The sequence below is a fragment of the Amblyomma mixtum genome, chromosome 5 (genome assembly GCF_055824585.1).
Source record: "Amblyomma mixtum isolate Tamu chromosome 5, ASM5582458v1, whole genome shotgun sequence".
Taxonomy (NCBI): Eukaryota; Metazoa; Arthropoda; class Arachnida; order Ixodida; family Ixodidae; genus Amblyomma; species Amblyomma mixtum.
This window is the reverse complement of record NC_143016.1, coordinates 168,933,282-168,952,891: the sequence shown is the minus strand read 5'-3', so window position 1 is coordinate 168,952,891 and position 19,610 is coordinate 168,933,282. Positions and strand designations below refer to the sequence as shown.

At 47.5% G+C, this 19,610-nt stretch overlaps 1 protein-coding gene across 2 annotated transcripts in view; it reads left to right on the top strand.

Moving 5' to 3' along the window:
* faf (ubiquitin carboxyl-terminal hydrolase-like faf) overlaps positions 1–19,610 on the top strand; it is a 160,865-nt gene that overhangs the window by 16,766 nt on the left and 124,489 nt on the right. For both annotated transcript variants that reach the window (XM_089546319.1, XM_089546317.1), the window contains exons 2-6: positions 1,098–1,163; positions 5,043–5,167; positions 11,290–11,668; positions 13,530–13,642; positions 14,616–14,728. In XM_089546319.1, the coding sequence (XP_089402445.1) occupies positions 5,096–5,167; positions 11,290–11,668; positions 13,530–13,642; positions 14,616–14,728 (677 nt within the window). In that variant the 5' untranslated portion in view covers positions 1,098–1,163; positions 5,043–5,095. The remainder of the gene's footprint in view (positions 1–1,097; positions 1,164–5,042; positions 5,168–11,289; positions 11,669–13,529; positions 13,643–14,615; positions 14,729–19,610) is intronic.

Genomic DNA, 19,610 nt, shown 5'->3' with positions numbered 1-19,610 from the left:
GTTAAAAGTAGTGTCCAAGAAAGCAGGACTTGAAAAGCTGTGGCTGCGAAAATTGCTAGCAATCTTCTAAATAGATGCAGCTTTTAGTTGAACTAAAAAACAGGATTAAAGTTTTGTCTAGTATTGTTATTGTTGTTTTTTTATTTTTCTCAACTTATGCGTCTTTTTCTTAAAAATCTACTGGATGCAGAGATCCGAAATTTTGTATGACAGTAGAAAATGTTGGACTAGAATTACGTGCTTTGAACAATAAATAGATTTATTTTGTTTTTTTTCATCCTTGGTGGAATAAAAATGCCACCCATTAACTTTTTTTTGTCATAAATGTGTGGAAAATTTAGTCTGGTTATGCTTTATCCTGAGAAAAAAAGTACATGAACCTGCAAAAATGCTGTTTTGACAGAAAGGCAAATAAAGCCTCTGACAACTCCTCTTTCCCACTCGCCGTGACGACGAAAGAGGATAAAAAAGAAAGCATTTTTGAAGTCGCCAATACGCAAGAGTAATATATTTGTTTTAAAAGCTAAAGAAATACCCCATCAGGAGATTGCAGAATCTAAAAAGATTATTTTGGCTATGCCCTTTTCAATTCCCCTGAAGTTTAAGTGGTGTTGCACTGTATCAGTACAGTGTAGGGAAGTCTAATTGTGACAAGTGTACATTAGTGGGAGAGACATGAAAAATGGGACATATGGAAACACAAACAGAAGCTTCTGGATGCATACACATTCTGCCCGTTCTTGATCCTTTCTTTTCACTTTTTTCTGACACCTGTATATATACCAGCTGGTTTTATTTGGCTCTCCCATGTACTCCTTTGACAAGTTATGTTGTGTGTGTCATGAAGTATGTATATGCTTCAGTGGATGATACTGTGTTGCTTTGTGGCTGGCAGGTTATGTGGAAATGTGCAATTTGAACTTATTTGGCCTTCATAAAAGACCTGTACTGTTCACTGCAGCACTTGCTTATGTGAGACAAGGTTTGGACGGGCTGCATGTTGTGAGCGTGTCAGTTTTGGAGAACGATTTGGATTGGCGCCTCAGCTTCGTGTTTCTTTGCAATGCGTGTGACTGCAACTTCTTCGCTCTGTGCAGGCGGGTATGTGCTCATTACAAAGGACAGCCATGATGGGCAGATAAGTACTGCGTCACAACGCGCAGGTGAGTTCTATATTCCCTGTCCTTCTCAAGCTGCCCCCAAAGTCTTTGGCCTAAAATGTGGGGGCTTTTGTTGGAGCTTCATTGTGGTGGGCGAGATAATAGGGTCCGTGACGGACATGCAAGCGATGGCTGGTGAAATCGAGTGTATTGCCTCCGAGTTTGTATTGCCGTGTACCCTCTCTTCCTCAGTGCTGGCACTGTGGCATCTTATCACCTTGGCTTGCCGTGCGAGACACGATCGGATTTCTCTTGAACGGTTGCAACCGCTTGCAACAGTTCCTGTGACGTTAGAGATTGTTGTCGGTGGTTACCGCCGCGCCTTATCTTGAGAGTTTGTCTTCCCCTTTAAATTGATTGTGCCCGAGACCAACGGGCGTTGTGATGTTGTGACGATTGTCCAGTGCACTTGATGGTGCTGTTGCCGCTTCCGAGCTCGTGTTGCTCCAAATAGCAGTTTTCGAGTTTGAGGCAACTCTTTCAGTCTCCCTTCAGGACTTCCTGCCGTAATCACCACTGAGCGACAGTGTGATGGCTGACATATTTATATCTTCATTTTACCATTAGTTTTGGCTTCTTGCCATCCACCCCAGGGCTCGCTGTCAAGGTGTTTGGCTAATACATTCTGTGATTAGCACGCTGGCTGTTGTGAAATTCGCAGAGCAGTTCCTCATGCAGCTCTCTATGTGCTGGAGCGGCCGCTGGGGGCAAAAGCGGAGTACGCGCAGTGCATCTGAGGAGTCTGATGGTGGCATAGTGGATTCTAGGTTGACTTAGTTGCTGTCGCTAAATATGAAATAAGGACCCTGTTGAACTCCTTTGCCTGCTGTGGAGTTGTCAAGCCACCTGTTCTCTCCCAGGTGGAGTATGGTATAATCGTGCTTCAACCATTTCAGGTGCCACTCACATTTTATGTTCAAATTGAACAGCTTTCCACCTAAATAGTGCAGCCAAACCTCAAGAAGGCCAATTCATTAGATGTCCTATATAAAATACCAGCGTGTGATTTTTTTTTACAGGCAGGTGCGATATTTCATACAAAGTGCCATGGTGGTTGAAGATTTGAATGTTGAAATGCCAGGATTTGTCAAATAAATAGGTGGAAGAGGAAGTGGAAGCACCTCCTCTGTCAAAGATGCGTGTAACCTGTTGTTGGAAATTTAGTAAAAAATATTGGTGTTATTACCAGTGGCAGGAACCTTGTTGCATGAACATTGCAGACAATATGCCACCGAGCCACAAGAACGGCACTATATTCACCTGACACACATACATCCCTGCTAGTTGCAGCATGCTCTAGGGAAAAGCTGTGAATTCATTTTCATGTGAATTGTGTTGTCACTCTGTCTCGGTTCCTGTCCCTGTGGTGCCACACCAGTATGAATTCATTTTGTACACAAAGCACCTTAGGGCGAGCTAATTGCAAAGAGTGCATGTTACAAATTTAAGGAAATCAACCTGCATCCTTCCTCTCTTTATTGTCCGTTAGCTTCATAGCTTAACTTGCTGCTGCCCTCGCTGAATTAAAATGGCTACGTTAGCTGGACTTCGCTTTGCTGCTCTCACCTGTGATGGGGTCAAAGAAAACAGTGAGATTTGGATGTGCAGCACAGTGCATTTGCACAAGCGAGCATATGCAGGTGGCAACTGGCAACGTGCATGTGCAATATAGTATAGACGAAGTAAGCCTGAACCTGACAGCAGTTAGCTGAGATTTTCTCTCGCCCTTAGTGTTCATTTTTATAATGAAAGTGGCACTTCATGTAGGTGGCATGAGATAAATCAGAACTTTACCAGACTACCGTGAAAAGTCAGATGTTTTTGATTGCTACAGAAATAAAATATCCAGCATTCGAGTTAATTTTGTGGTGGAAAGAAGCTGTTAAGGCTACGGTCCAGCGCTTGCGTGGTCACTGGCCATTTTTCACAGTGTTCGTACAGTTTCCGTTGCACCTATGATTGAAAAACAAGTTTTAGCTCATTACAAAGAGATATTTATTTATTTATTCATTTTTAGGCAATACAAGTATTGCCCACGAGGCAAGACAAAAGGAGACTATTGGTCTCCTGACTAGGTCTTGGCCTCGCCAAGTGCGTTGTTAATTGCTATTATTGTTAAAGCGAGGAGGATTCAAGCAAAGCAGAAGCACAGAAACACGAAAGAAAAAAAATAGTGTGAGCGAATAGTGGGCTATGTCTTCATGTGATTGTTAACGGGGTGTGTTCACAGCGCACAGGCATAGGCTCTTGGCATGTAAGTGTGCGAAGCTAGAAATTCGACTCCACCGCACACTAAAACTCTAGCTATCTGGCTTGGTTGGGTTCAGTGATGGCTTTTGTCTTGAGGTAGTGAATTCACTTTGCTTGCTCGTAGGCTGATAGTGTGCGCATATGTTGTTGCGGAACTCTGTTAGGGCCGTGGGAAAGCAGCCACTGCTGTATGCTCTGTGTATTCTCCTTCTTCTGGGTTGCCACATCTGTTGCATCAGATCAGTTAGCCAGGGGGATTAGCACATAAACCTTTGAGATGTGATTAGCATTGAAATAGTTGTCTGCCTGTAGACCTTTTCACTCATTACAGCTTCACTGAGCACGTGTGCATTTTGGGCCGTGCTACACGTGCTCACAGCCTATTGAGCATGTACGGCAGCTCCTGGAAGGGCAAATTTGAAAAGGCGTATATAAACAGTTAGTTCTACAGCACAAGACACTATTAATTTTTAAAGCCATGTACAAAATAGTTTTCAAAGCATCGCAGCAGTTGGAAATTGGGCATCGAAATCACCAGTGTTTGTCATGTAGCCAGAGAGAGACTGTTCAGTCACTTTTTTTTTCCAAAGGTGCTTGCAATGGTAAAGTCCCCGAATGGAGTGATGCAATTGCGGGTTATCAGATCTGTTTACCTGTCTGTGTCAGTGGACTTGTCACTAAGCTCACCATTGTTTTGAGAAATGTTGCTGTATGTTGGCATAAAATAGATTCCAAATCTGAGCTGGTGCCCCCACTCTGTCCTTTCTGGCAAGTCAAAGGAGGAAGATGATGCTTGTCTTCAGTGCATTCTTTGTTGTGTAGGTTTCTACGAGATTGAATCACGGCTCGCGCTCAGCTCAGAGCAAAAAGTCATGTGATAGCACAATTGCAAGGCCAAGAGTCAGGCTAGTGGCGATCAAATTCGATAAAACAGTGCACCTTCCATGCCCGCTGTACTCGCGTGCGTTCCGACTGAATGGCAGTGGTTTTTCGGATTCGGGCATAAATAACGCACTCTCCAGGTGCTCACTACGTACCAAGCGTCTGGGAAGGCTACCGTCATGCATCAGGGGTTTGAGTAAACGGAGCACAGTTCGAATATTTGTTAGTGGAGCCAGTTTGCAAGTCATATAATGATTAAATGTTTTTTTTTTTTGCCCCTGGGGCTCCTTCTACGCAACCTTCCGAGAATGGGCAGTGACGTGGGGCGCGGGCTGTTCGCAGTGAGGCCGAAACTACGTAAGGCTCCGTTGGCTCTAGGTTGGCTCCGTATATAGGTTGACAACCCCACCACGAATTTCAGACAGTCATTTCTGGAAACAGGAAAAAAGAGGTCGACTTATTGGTACCAATGTGCGGTATTTACTGTTTTTGCTAGATAAGATAAGAAAGCGTTCCAATTGAGATAAAAAGAGTGATAATTTATCTGAGACATAGAAACCACTGGTCGTAGTAGTGCACACTCGGGAAAAAGCTGTTTGTTTTTGCACACACAGTGGTGTGCTTAGTGTCTCAAAAGGTAAACAAGATATGAAGCTGGCCCGTCTCTCTGTTGCAGGGCCAAATTTGTGGTTTGTCTCTGCCACCGCTGTTGTGTGAGGAGTGTGCGAAATGTTGTTTCTGTCTGTGCAGAGGTGGGCAGCCCCCCGTTGGTGCGGCCACCAGATGGGGCGCCCCCCGCGGCTATGACTGCCCGAGCCAACCCCCTAGGTGGTGGCGGGGGGGACCAGGACCCTCCCCCTGCCACCAGCCAAGAGGTGAGGAGCACGCTTTCTGGCCCCTTCTTCCTCCATTGTTGCCATTCGTGAGAACGTGAATGCTGCCCAATCTTGCCGAGTTTCCTGTTCTACAACTGATATCGCATTGGGTGTCTCTTTGCTCCTGTTGTTCTTTGACTTGAAAAAATTTTCAACAGTGCACTGTAGCCTCGTTTACATGAACCCGACAGTGGCGGGTCGAGTCAGGGGATCGAGTTGAGCATGGTCAGCCCAGTGCGTGTTTACATGAACTCGGTTTTAGCAATTTGAGACCGGTTCAACTGCAGCGACACCTAGCATTGAGCAGCACAGCGGGAGAGGGCAGTGCCAGCCTCCAAGATTGCCGCAACTGGCGAAGGACAGGGTTAATTGGAGAGACATGGGAGAGGCCTTTGCCCCCTGCAGTGGGCGTTGTCAGGCTGATGATGATTATGGTGACCGCTGTCTTGGAGGCGTGACAGCGCAAGCGAAAAACAGGTTAGCATTTATCATCCCCCTTCCTTTAGCCCGACTCTTCAACTCGATCCGGTTTACATGCCATCTGCTGTTGGGGTCGAGTGAGTCAAGCCACGCCCTGCAGCGGAGTTGACTGGACTCGCTCCCTCGACTCCTGGACCCACTCTGCCTTGCTTACACGAACCCAGTAACTGGTTTTCAACTCAACTCCTCAACTCAACCCCGTCATGTAAACGCCGCTTGTGTGTTCTGTGGGCAACTGTTGGCATCACATTGGGACAGATATTGGAGTGAATTGGTAATGGAAAGGCCTGCTGGTTTTGTTCTTGCAGCCTTGAGAAGGCATGTTTAGAAAGCAAGGCTCACGGTGCATTTTCAGGAGCATTACGATGCTCTTTTGTGGTACTAGCCTAGTAGAGATACAAGCAGAAGGAACACATGAGGGGGAGGGCTAATCACTGGGAATGTGTTAAAAACATTACATTGCCTGGGCTGCCTCACATTTCTCATAAGCCCTCGCCTGTCCTCTGTCGGTTATAGGGGTAGACTTATGTTGACATGGTCAGAGAAGGCAAGCGTGTCGGGTGGCGACAGAAAGTTAGGTGGGTGGATGAGATTAAGAAGCTTGCGGGAATATGGTGGACATGGGAGAGGCCTTTGTCCTGCAGTGGGTGTAGTCAGGCTGACGATGGTGATGATGATGGTGGTGGTGCTCAGTCTTCCATTAATCTGTGCTGTGGTATGTGGCACTGTTTGAACATGCTGCACATGCTCAGAAAATTTAATAGTTGTGCAACCTCAGCAGGCACCTTGGAATTGAATGGTGCAGTAGTCACTTTAAATGCAGCTCATTGTGCAGACCTGTCAGTTCCAGCATGCTCGCCCACTGTGCGGCCTTTCGCACATTTGCATGTCTGGCATTTCGTAGACTTGCAGTGCCAACGGTGTAGGTATGGGCAATATGAAATAAATACTTAATTCATATTCTGCAAACAAATACATTTATCTTTTCCAGTCAGGTGTACTTTCCCCAGTGTCTCTGCACCAGTCAGCATTTTTAAGGCCTTCTAGCCACTTGCCAAGAAAGGAAGTGCCGCATCATGATTTGTTAATTATATAAAGCATTTTTTTTCAGCTTCGCTAGGGCTTCAGCGCAACTTCTTTAGAGTGTGGTACTTCTTGAAGCACTCTCCTGGGTGGAGGCCAGGCTTCCTCTCGCATGTCTTGGAAAAAAAAAATAGTCTTCCTTCTGCTGCCTTTTGCCATTCTGTTGCTGCAGACAGCGTGTAGTCCTTGTCGAAGAAGGCACATAGTTACATATTTGATTTCCGCAAAGTCATTAGGCAACTTTTCATACAACACGCCTGCTGGAATGGAAGTCCTGCCGCAATCTACCAATTCAGGCCCTCAAAACCGCATGATCAGAAAATATTTTGGCATCAGTATGATGCTGCTGTCCTCAGGAGGAAAGCCAGATAGCCAGTTTGCACGCTGCAATAATTCCAACCAGATGGCATGCAATTTTTCCTATGGAAATAGCAGGTAAAACGCTATGTCGGGCCACGCCTAGCAACTGTCCGGACGCGCACTTTTCCACTGTTGGGCGATGCCCGACCGATGACTCGAAAGGGTTAACACCTGTGCAGCAAATTTGAGGGGTGCTAACAGGATCATGCTTCCTGACAAAAACTACCCTCGAATCAATAAACCCTTCTTCATACTTATTGAGTAATCGCTGACCGCACACCAGTAAAATTCTCTCTTTCATTGTTACTAAGCTGGGGAATGCAGCAGCGTATGCTGCCACATTCAGGACCTTCACCTCAGGATAGCACATATCATAGTAGAGTAAATGGCCTGCCGCACTTTGTGTGCATTGACCAAAATTTAGTGCAGAGGTTCGCAGGACTTGCAGGGTTAGCTGCGGGCAAACATGGCTTTTTTGACCTTGGCTATAGTTTTTAATATGTTGCTGTTAGCGGTCTCGTTTTTCAGTGCGAAAGCACTATTGTGATGGGTAAGTCTTGAGCATGATTTTGTGATGTTTGCGGGTTTGTGCCAAGTGAAAGGAAAAAAAAAAAATTAAATAAATATCCGTGACTGGGATTCGAACCTGCAGCAGCATGAGCAGATCAGCTTTGCTCTCCACTGCACTGGCCACGGTGGCCAGCTGTAGCGATAACCGCAGATGAACATGGCTCTTTTTAAACTGTGACACACTCTCGTGCTGAGCATTGCACGTAGTCTTCTTCATCAAGTATTGGGCAATTTGTCATTGACGATTAAAAAGTTGAGAACGCGCATAACTGGCTTCCTAGATCAGTGGACACCCAATTGCGTTTTCAGGTATGTGGTGGTGGTGGCCACATGCAAAAAACACTTGTTTCCGCACAATATTTTGTCCTTAGCAATGCTAAACCACCAGCCATTTTTTGTAGCAGCTATGTCCCCGCAGCTGCTTGTCAGGCTTGCTTTAAGTTTTAGCTCTGTGTGTTGCAGACCTCTTTTTTAAGGCGAAAGCCTTTAATGTCTCATCGTTGTAAGCAGCAGTTGTCGACAGAGAATGTCACGCTTTTCAGTTGGTCGAAACGGTCGTGACGTCACAGTGCGCCAATTTCAAACGGGGCCAATTGTACTTTGGCTAGTAACCATGCAACCAATTGAAGAGATCGTATAGTGATGCTCCAAGTAAGTGGGACTGAGCTTAGTTAATTGCTTAATTACACAATTAGCCTAATTAACTTTTCTAGTCAGGCCATATAAATAACAGAAGAGCAAGTTATAAATAAATAAAACCGAGTAGGAAATTGGTCGAGCTCAGGAATCGAACCCCGGTCTTCGGCGTGAGAGACGAGCATGCTATCCCCTCCGCCATGCCAGCTTGATGGTTAGGAATGAACAAAGGCTTGCTAACTCCCATCCTCCTCCCTTCCCTTCCGGCGAGGACAGTTACTGCTTAATTTCCTTTCCTCAAATACAATTTTCATTTTCTTCATTACTCTTTGTCTTCTTTCACTCCCACTTCTTCCCTTCCTCTATGGTGCGGTTCAAGTGTCCACCGATTTCCTCAAAAAGCGTTGCGTTCAAAGGGCAAGGCATCGCGCCGAACGGGTGGTGGTGTTCCGTGGACTCCCTGGCAGCGCTACAACATGCTGTCGCGTTCCACTCCTAAAGGCGAAGCTTAAGTGTCATTAATTAGCTGTTAATTAGTATTCAGGCGTTAATCAGTAATTAACAGTTAATTAGTCACTTGTCATCACTTAATTACTCAATTATATGTGACGCCACCAGTGCCACAGAGGCAGTCAAAGTCATGCGGAAAACGCTTTCTCCTCTACGCACTTTAGACAGTCAAAGTGCCCACTGAATTTTTTTGTACGGTGGTGCAGTGCGAAACTGGTGGAAAGCCTCCGCAAAGTCTCTATCCGCACTGCTAGGTATATATGCAGGCCCTGAGAAAATAGTGAATCGGCACAAGTCTACCTGAGCCTGCCGCCTTTCATGTGTATCATATCCCACCTGCCGTCGATTACCCATCTATTGCACTTGGCAGCTGCTACTGGGACAAGTGTCCGAGCTCGCTTCTGGAGCGTGCGGCTTGCAGCGCAACTCTAGAATACTGTAGAGGAAGGAAGTGTGCCACCAGTGCAGCTTTTTGCATATGAGTGGACAGTGTTGCTTGGAATGAAAATTCTCTCTCGGAGGCACGTGTGTTGGTAGCTACTGGTGGCACAAAACACGAGCCCCTGCTGCTCTGCTCTGTGCCCAAGGGCCTTGGTGTAGGCATCTTCCTGGTTGGGAATGGGCTGCAGTGTGGCGGTGGGGTGCCCTCGATGCCGTAGCATTATAGTATACTCCGTTTCGTACTTGGCATTCAACACTGCGGAAGCTCTGAAAGTAGTGCGCTTAGAAACCCATGTTACTCCACCACATGTCACTCGTTATTCTCAAAGCCTCTGCGAGTGTTTGGATGAAAACAAAGAGCAGTGTAAAACAAAGTGCTAGCATTGGGAGCATGATGTTCGAAGCTGTGAGGCACTCAGTATTTGGATCTTCTGGCTGTAGTTTTCCTCTCAGTGTGAGCTACTTTTTAATACGTGTGTGCGAATATTCAGTCATTTTGAATAGTCGGTTGAACAGTGAAGTATTCGAATATTCAGTTTGGTCCGAATGTTCGGTACTCAAAATTTCGAAGTATTCATCTCGAGCGAATAATGTTTCTGGAACTCTTGCTGCATGTGGTTTTGATTCTCTGTACCTGCTACGGAGTGGCATCGTGGCACACGCACAACCAAGGCCGCTGCGTACCTGTGCTCCTGTTTGTATGCCTGGGCTGGTCTGTGCATGCTCGTGGCAACAGACACGAGGTGGCAGTAGTGTGGCGTCCAGATCTATACCTTCCACTTGTCTGCAGCCGCGCTACCCGTGGTGCGCACACGCCGTAACCGGCACGGCGGTGTGCATCAATAGAGACATACTGTAGATCATGATCCACTTATGAGCACCACCAGTTTGCATGCGCAAATTGGTCCTGATGGGGCAGGCCTGCAAGCAACTAGCTGGTGCTTGGCTTGTGGTGTTCTCAAGATGATCTGTCTGCACATGTGCAGTCAGCTGCTTCCCGCAGAAGCGGATTAGGCTATGCTAGATCTCTCGAATTGGAGGGCGCACAGCTTCCTTGATGTACACGGAACAAGTCGGAGCTGGCTGCAAGTTCCGCAGCCCATCTTCGCTAAACAGGCACAATGGTGCGAGCACGAAGGGGAGTTAACACATTACACATTGAAATGGGCACCCCTTTCTGATGCCTGATGGGAGGTGCCACTGGGCGTGCGGTGTGTACACCTAGCAGGTGTCACGCAGTGACCACTTAAAAGCAATAGCTGTGCAGTGATGCAGTTGCAATTAAAAGCAGCCCCACATATAGGTCTCGCACCGTGCAGATATGTCGGCACTGCATGTAGGGTGTCTCCCTGAATTTCCCATGATGGCCATTTTTGCAGAAAGTTGACATGAGTGTGACAAACATTCAATGCCTTCTCTCAATTTTTTTCATGTAATGGCCTTGTGTGTTAAAAAAATACATGATTTCGAAAATCTCTGTTGTGCCGTTAACCTCAGCCTTTTTGTTGTGGGCCAGAACTATTTGAAATATTTGCTTTGAAATTATTGAAAGAAAATTGCTATTCGCTTTGAATCAAAAAAACGTTATTCGCTCATGCCTGCTTTTTAGACATGGCTGAAGTCAAAGTGATTCCCCTAGACCAGCTTAGTATCTCTGCATGTCAGTCTGACTTCTCGAAGTCTGGATGAGTCGGATGAGAATGTGCCAAGGGGTATAACGAAGTGCAGGAGGTTGCCAGTCATGGTAGTTGAGATTTGTTGCCACAAACAAATCTTGCGTCATGAACAAAAATGATAACACCCCTTTCCTGTGGCCTTGAGCACGAACGAATGGACACTACAATGATACGTGGCAATATGCTTTTGCTCACTTTGGTTGTGTGGCGCACTACTTTTTGGATGCAGACTTAGCCTGCACATGCATGACTGCTAGCTTTGTTAGGGTTGACTGCTGTGTACAAAACAGAGTGTAGAAGGGTATAGGGGGGTTTATTCTCTAGCTTATTCTTGCATGTCGGTATCTTTGCTGTGGCACTTCGCAGGAGCAGCAGCAGCATTACCAGCAGCAGCAGCAGCAGCAGCAACAGCAGCAACAGCAGCAACAACAACAACAGCAGCAGCAGCAACAGCTACAGCAACAGCAGGAACAGCAGCAGCAACAACAGCAGCAACAACAGCAACAGCAGCAACAGCAACAGCAGCATGTTGAGGAAAGCGGTGGCCCTCTCCCTGCTGAGCCTCTCTCAACAGTGGCGTCCCTGGAACAGCAGCAGCCGCTGGTGGCGGAGGAGGAGGAGTTCCCCCTGGCGGAGCTGGCGCGCCTGGATGAGATGATCAACCGGCCGCGTTGGGTGGTGCCTGTGCTGGCCAAAGGAGAGCTGGAGGTGTTGCTCGAGGCTGCCATCCGCCTCTGCAGGCAGGGTGGGTCCACCCCTCTCTCACCCTGCATCCGCTGTTGGTGGACAGAACAGAAAGTTGCAGTGTTTCCCTGACTGCTGAATGAAACTGTGGCAGGCGTGCCTTAAAGGTGGCACACTGGCAGACCAGTGTTGTTTTTTAGAGCGCAGCTCTTAGGCGCCCGTTTCTGCGTTTCGCGGCGTCGCCGTTGTCTGTTGTCCGCTGTAACTAGGAGAGGGTAAAAGCGCAACATCCTCCCCTCCTTAGCAAGAAACAAAAAAAAACAGCGCCACGCGGACGGCTCTCGCCAGCGCGCGTCCTAAAAAGGGGGAGAAGGATCCCCTGGAGAGCGAGACTAGCCTTGTGTGTGTGGCTGCCCCCTCTCCGACCGCTCGCCGACACGGCGCGCGGGAGGATTGCCGTGGATTGTTCTAGACTGTCCGAGTCGTTTCTACGCGATGTTGGCGGAGAGGGCGTAGCCTTGCGTGCACTAAGAGATGGCCTTCACCTCTTCACTCATGCAACGGCGGCGGCGGCCAGGACAGATAGTTCCAGGTGCTCCTCGAAGCCACTCCCGGCCTTTGACAAATGAGGACGCGCACCCAGCATGAGAAGGAGAAGGAGACTACATAGCCGACACTGTGCGTATGTGCATGTCTGCCTTGGCGTGAGGAACGGACAGACGTGGAGCGAGCCTATATAAGAAGGGCATTGACCGCCCGAGCCGCCGTTTAAGCTTCAGCGAACAAATTGTGTTTTGTTTGTTTGCCTCTCTTGTGGTAGTGCACTTTAAGTGCAATAATTCTTTTGTATTGTAATCTCTCTCAAGTGTAACTTTACTGTTAGTGGAGTGTTTCTTCAAGAAGGAATATGTCTGAAAAATAACAAGTTGTCTCTAATTGTACATACATGTCTTGCTCGCATTCTTAGCCTCAATCTATTGAAAAGCTGAAACAGCTGATGAGCTGCGCTCAAATTTTGCATTAGGAAATAACATAATCGTCGGCAATTTTTTTGAGCTCTCGTAAAAAATCCACCATGCTTGACCTGTCGCCTGTGACAGTGCCGGCTCTAGAGCACCTGTCACTGCTTTCGATGGGTGGCTGCTGTAGTGGTTCTCAAATTGTTTACATTATGCCCGATATTGTAGTATCGATATGAAACCCGTACCATTCAATTTCTCTGCTCGTCTACATTCCACTGATACCAGAAGCACCTAGGCTCGGAGACAATTTCAGCGCACAGAAATTGCAATCTATTTTCTTAACAAATTATGTGAATGTCGCCTAATCATACCCGAATGACATGAAACCTATACCATTTAATTGCACAGCCTTCGTACCTTTCATGGATATAAGGTATGCCTAGGTTTGCACAGGGCAGTGACGAACGAAAACTCTGGACCGCAGTTCAGGCCACAGATTGGCCATATCACTGATGAAACAATCCAAGGCATGCCTGCCTTGGAAATGAAACTGCGATGCTCCTCGAAGTTGTGCCTGTGTGTAGTGGCTCATTTTCTGTGTCATGTTTACTGCCGACTCTGAGAAGTCACATTGCTGTGACGTTTCGATTGCTTTTGAGCCAGTAGTCCTATTCCAGGGCTCTCGGCCGTTGATATATATCAGAAATGGTTTTCAGTTTTGATCCTAAACACTGGTTCTCGACAGTGGCTCTCAGCGTTCATTCTTAGTTGGGATTCTCAATATCACAAGTGGTGCAGAATACCCCTTGTGAGGTTGTGTATCTTACTAGTGCTTGTATGGGTCCTCTTCCTTTTCGCGTATTGTCTTCAGGGACGGTGTTTGTAGTTTTCTGTGGTGGTTGATGGGGGTATAGAGGGGGCTGTTCAGCGTCTGATGTTTGTGCACTGCCTTGCTCGCAGGGCGCGATGTGAACAGTGAGCCATGCCAGCGGTTTTTTCGGGAAGGGCTCACCATCTCATTCACCAAGATTCTCACCGATGAGGCGGTCAGCGGCTGGAAGTTTGAGATCCACGTAAGTGTTGAGGGGAAAAGTTTTCTTTGGCAGTTGTTGTGGCGAGATGTAGCTGAACACTACAAGAGAACAGCCTTCAGTGGCACCCCGGGACGACATGGGAGACGTGTAGTGCTCGAAGTGAAAAACAGTAAAAGCTTGTTGATTCGAACTTCAAGGGACCAAAGAGAATTATCTGAAAGCTCAAATTATCGAATGATTGAAAAAACTAACAAAAACCTCTTGCAGCTCGGTAAATTTATTTGGCGTAACACTGGGCAATGGTTGCCTGCTGTTGAAATGAGAGCGGCGTGACAGTGACTTTCAGCAGTGGAGCTTCACTGCATCTTTGTTGCACTCATTACAAGTGGTAACATTGCATCTGAGGAGGCTTCACAGGATGCAGTGCAAACAGTGCGCAGTTTCGCAGGCGCGCATATCGGCAGTCTGCAAGCCATACCGTAGGCTGGGTCTTGTGCTGGGAGTATTGGGGCTGGCATGCTTTGCATATCAGGCATTGGTATCACCCAGCGGCATCACCTCGCAGTTCCTAGGGGCCGATGCTTCACTGGTTTGCAGTGAAATCTGGATCGGGGATTCCCACCTAGCACCCCAGATCTTTGAATTAAGCGGGTTGGTGCGGGCTGCCACTTTGAATTGTCCGGTCAGAGTTGGATTAGAAAATATGGGACCGCAGAAATTCTTCAAATTATCTTGTATTTCAAATTAACCAAGTTCGAATTATCGAGGTTTTACTGTACGTCGTGGTCGGAAGAAGTCATTTGTGTGGTCATTACTTTGCTAGAACTGCTTCCAGAATTTTATTCTGAAACCCCCACTGATATTAAATCTGCTTAATTTCGGAATGTATGGTCTTATTTGCAACAGCTGCCAGTTGCGTATGCTTCGATGTTAATGAAGTCTTCAGATGAGCACCTCGGAGAGGTGTGACCGTGTGGAGTGAAGCCTCTCTCCTCCTCTTGTGTGGCTGCAGCGCTGCATCATGAAGAACTGTGAGCGGCTGGTGGAGCTGTGCGTCACCAAGCTGCACCAGGACTGGTTCCCTCTGCTCGAGCTGCTGGCCATGGTGCTCAACCCGCACAACAAGTGAGCCCTCTTCTTGACTCCACCACAGGAGCCGGTTTAGCAGTGCGAACAGCTGAACGCAGAGGGGATAGTTTTTGCCTGGGCTGCTAATAAGCTGCAGGGCGTATAATTTGCCTGCCCATTTTAGTTGTAATAGTACCGGTAAAGGATGAAATGCTTTTATGGCTCCTGCCTCGCATTAGGATGGTCTGGGGCACTCAGCAGAATGTCGCAGTAGGGCTGTCGCTACTGCATAGCTGGCTGTTGACAGAGGGGAAACAAACCTGGTGAGGAATGTACCATATTTACTTGGTTGATTTACCCCATATCGCATGTCAGGAGAAACAAAAAGACTTGGAGGTCGCCTAAGCTTCGCCTTCAATGGTAGAACGTGATAGCATTATCTGGCCGCTGCTGCCCATCGTCGTCCGCTATTGGCAGCCGTGCATGGGCATGACCGTGAGCACATTCCAAAACCGAAATGTATTAGTCACTGGACTACTCATCAGCACTTGTGCCATCATCCTCACTAGCACTGCCTTCATCATCGCTGCTGCAGTCCCACAGCCCGCTGTTGTAACATTGTTGTCCCTTGAAATCCTGCACTTCGCAAGCAACCGCACCATGACATGGCATGGAACAGCTGAAAATTTTGCCTTGCTGTAGCTGCCACACCTGCCTGTATTACCCATTCAGAGACGTCGAACTTGCGGCCTACCGTGCAGTTGTTGGTTTCTTCGGCGTAAAGAAGAAAGAATGACAGCCATCTTGAATTTAGCCATCTAGCTTACCGGACCCAGAGCATAAATGACCATTGACGAAGCACTTCGTTAAAAACTGGTCAAATGTGGCTGGCAGTCGTCAAATGCCTTAAAAAAAACTACAGAGAAACTATGCTATGAGCGGCGCCGGCTCTTCCATCAGCTACAGACACTCCCTGGAAGCGCTGCCGTTTCAAGTGGCGGTGTCGCCACGATTGGAACGGCGGCCCTTCCATCAACTATTGACACTCCCTTGAGTGGTGAGTGAACAGTTGTAAATAAAGAAAAAAAAAAACTTCAGAAAAAGCGCTCAGTATACACCTTTCCAACCTGGGCGCTGCCATATTGTTTCCGGCGGCGGAACCGGTTTCTAGCAGTCCAGAGAGGAGGCGTTTCGCCGCTTCCACCGTGCTAGCGGGAGGTGCCCACTGCAGTCCAGGGAACAATATGGCAGCGCCCAGGGAGCCCTTTTTGGAAAGGTCTATAGCCGAATGCTCCTGGGTAGAGCCGTAGGGCAAACATAAAATGATCCCTGATATCTTGTTTTTCTCTCCTTCATTTATGGTGCCATGCTTTGGTTTCAAATGTAAGTTGACCCCCCCACTTCAGGTTTTCAAACTTAAAAATAAAAAGGGTAGACTTACAGTAGTGTAAATACGGTAGATAGGAAAAAAGCATGGAGAGAAGTAGAATGCAGAGGAGGAAGTAGTGTAGGGGTGGAGAGGAGGGCGGCTTCGCGAAGGTCCTCGTGAGTCTGTCGCACAGTTTGCGGAGACCCCGCTGCATCAGTCAGAATGATCGCCTGTCAATTTTCGTTAAGCTTCTCGAATTAACAACCACGATGAAAATGCAGCGTCCTACCTTTCAGCACAGGCAGTGTGCCACATTCGGCTGTTCACTTTGTGGAAGACAGCGAAAGCTGAGGGCTGCGCCGTTGCGCATGCCAGCTTCGCCGTACTCTCCAAGATGGCGAGGAAGGTTGCGCCCTCGCCGCTATGATCATCGCATTTCAATCTGTCTGTTTGCTTTCCGTCAACCATTGAACCACTCGAATGCATGGTACAATTCTTGGTCACGTTTGGTTTGAGCCAGCGGTGAAATTTTATTATGTTGAAGGTGTGACGAAATTTGCTTCTTTATACAGTTGAACCTTGTTATGACAAAGTAGCATCGGGACCGTAAATTAGTTCGTTATATCTGATATTCGTTGTAACAGTAGACATAAATTTGGGTTGCACAAATTTTCTAGATACTTAAAAGCATTATTCTTAAAAGCATTATTCTTATAAACTAACCCACTATGAACGAGGTAATCCTTACCTGTCCCATTGTGGCATTTCAAACAAAATAGACCGGAATTTGGGGAGGCCGAATTACAACAGAACAAAGCTCGTTTGGCAAAACAGGTCTGTGTTATATGGAGAAGCATGTGATCTTTGTCTGGTGGCTTTTCACAGCACTGGGCAGAACGAAGTTTTTCGCAGTGTCCACACACAAGAGGGCCTTTTCTGCTTCACTAGTTTTGGTCGTCGGGAGTTTTTCTAAGTAGCCTCTTGGCCTCCTGTCCACCTCCGCAGTTTCTGCACTGCTTATCACTGTTATCCTCGGGCAACATGACGTGATCCACAGTTTCTTGATCCTTCAGCTGGGGCGCCACGGCCAAATTCTCATCGGCCGAAACGTAATCGTCTAATGCGATGCCTGGGAGTGCCATTCGGTCCCAACTTTTGTCCAGCTCTGCCAGGTCTTCGGGCTGAACTTCATTTTCAACAGCAGGGAAAACAAAACCAGCATCAGTGAAACGGTTAATAAAAGGGGGTACTGTGCACAAAAAGATACGGACAAGAAGATAACACAACAAGCACAGTGTGTTATCTTCCAACTAGCCCAATGACATACGCTCTTAAGCAGTGAAACGGTTCCTTATTGTGGACTGCCTCACCTCATTCTATGATCCGTACAACATTTCGAGTGTCTTCTTGATGTTGATGGTTGTTGATCTGCGTCGATCAATATCGAAAACCATTTTCATATAGTGATTGCACTTGAGCAAACGGATAATGCCCTTGTCCAACGGCTGCAAAGCAGAAGTTGCGTTTGGTGGCAGGAACACCAAAAGAACTGCCTTCAGCACGATTGAGACTTTGTGCGCCGAACAGTTGTCCAAGAGCAACAGGACCTTCCTGTGCTCTTTCTCCATGTCCTGGTCAAAAGCTTTGAGCCAGTCTGTGAAAAGCTTGGACATCATCCACGCTTTTTTGTTAGACATGTACTAAATCTCCAAATTATGGACGCCTTTCAGGCACCTTGGACGTGTAGACTTGCCTATGATGGTTAGCCGTCTTTTGTCAGAGCCATCCATGTTCACGGCAATGACAATTACCGTATTTACCCAATTCCAACGCGCACCTTTTTTCGGGGAAAATACGTCTCAAAATCGCATGCGCGTTGGATTCGAGTGCAAACCGAAACTGCCCCATAGCTGCCCATCGTCATCGCCATTATACGATGTGGGAGCTCACTAACTGCTGGAAACATGGGAGCACGTTTGCTCGTCGTTTTCTGCGTCGCAGGAGCCGTTTTCAACCGGTGTGGCGCTTGTCATTGGTCGCGTGCTCAGCGACCACGGACCGCGTTCACGGCGACGGTATCCCGTGCACTGCCGCGGGCGGATGCCTCATCACTGCCGTTGCACGATCAAGATACGCGGATCGAAGAATATGTTGATGAAACAACGGTTATCGGAAACGCGTCATTTCGGCGGTAAAGTTCCAAAAACGATGAGACTCCTTTCTGTTTTGCGGCCGATTCTCTGACAGAGATTACATCGTCCGCAGGCGGGGCACGCCGCGCCGCTGACGAGGTCGTGCATCATGCCGATCTCACAGATAACAGCGCTCCCGCGCCCGTTTTTACAGTCGAAGATCTTTATCTTTCGCTCAGACGCACTGACGAAGTCATCGATGCTCCGCAAGAAGCATCGCCGTTGCCGCAGTTACGCCTAGCAGCAGACGAACCTCCCATAACCGGAGCTCTCCGCTTGCGCTTGGGGCGTCTTCCTTTATACTGATGCTTTGTCAGGAAATTGCGTGAGCGAAAATCTCGTTTCTCAGTCACATCCATAGCGGAGATAGGAGAAAAACCCGGGCAGAAGCGTTGGTTCACGTCTCGGTGGCGGCAGAACGAAGAAAGAGCGTCTGCGCCCGACCGTGCGGTGGAATGCTCGTAGCCAATGGAACGGCTCCGATCGTACCACGTGATTTGAAGGGCCAGTCGCGACGCTCGACTCGGGCGGGAAACGATCTTTTTTTTCGTATTTTTATCAAGAATGCGCCGCTGCTGAAGTGGCTTCTCGTAGACGATGGGTAGGCCTACTTCCCCGCGAATATTCAAGAGCGGGCGACGCCGTGGAGCGAAATGCCACGTTCCCGAAATTCGGTCAAATTCGCACTTTCGCGAGCCACCGCGAGTGCTTTAATTGTATTTTTTACTAACTTCCCATTGATTATCGGCTTTGATTTTTTTACACATAAAAGAAGAGGCTTGGGGGAATACAAAACGCAAGAAAATACAAAATCGACTTTATCGAAAAAAATCGCGGTTTTTTCACCCGCATCTCCCCTTAAAATATAAAAACGGTTGCAAATTATTTTCATTCGTGGAAGTCACATGCACGTTAGAAGCGGGGCTTGTAGTTTTTTTTTTTTTATTACCAATATTGGGCGCGCGTTAGAATCGGGGCTTGAAATTTTTTTTTTTTTTTTGGTGCCGTAAATTGGGTGCGCGTTGGAATCGGGGGCGCGTTGGAATTGGGTAAATACGGTATCACCCGGTCTTTGTTCTTTTTGCCTCTTTGGCAGGTTTCGTTGTTTTTTATTGCCAGTGGCTGCTCTGGAAGCAACTTGAAAAACACGTGGGTTTCGTCGACGTTGTACAAGTTGCACTCGTTGCATTCCTGGAGCTGAAGCCGAAAGTTCTCTAACAACTTTTCACATGTCTCCACGTCGACAGTGGACCCTTCCCTAGACAGCGTGTGGCACGCAATCTCGTGCCTGTCTTTTAAAATGCTGCAGCCAACCGCGCTGCTTGCAGGGAAATCGTCATGCCCCAGTGCACAGGCCAGGCTGTTGTCCTTCACTTCG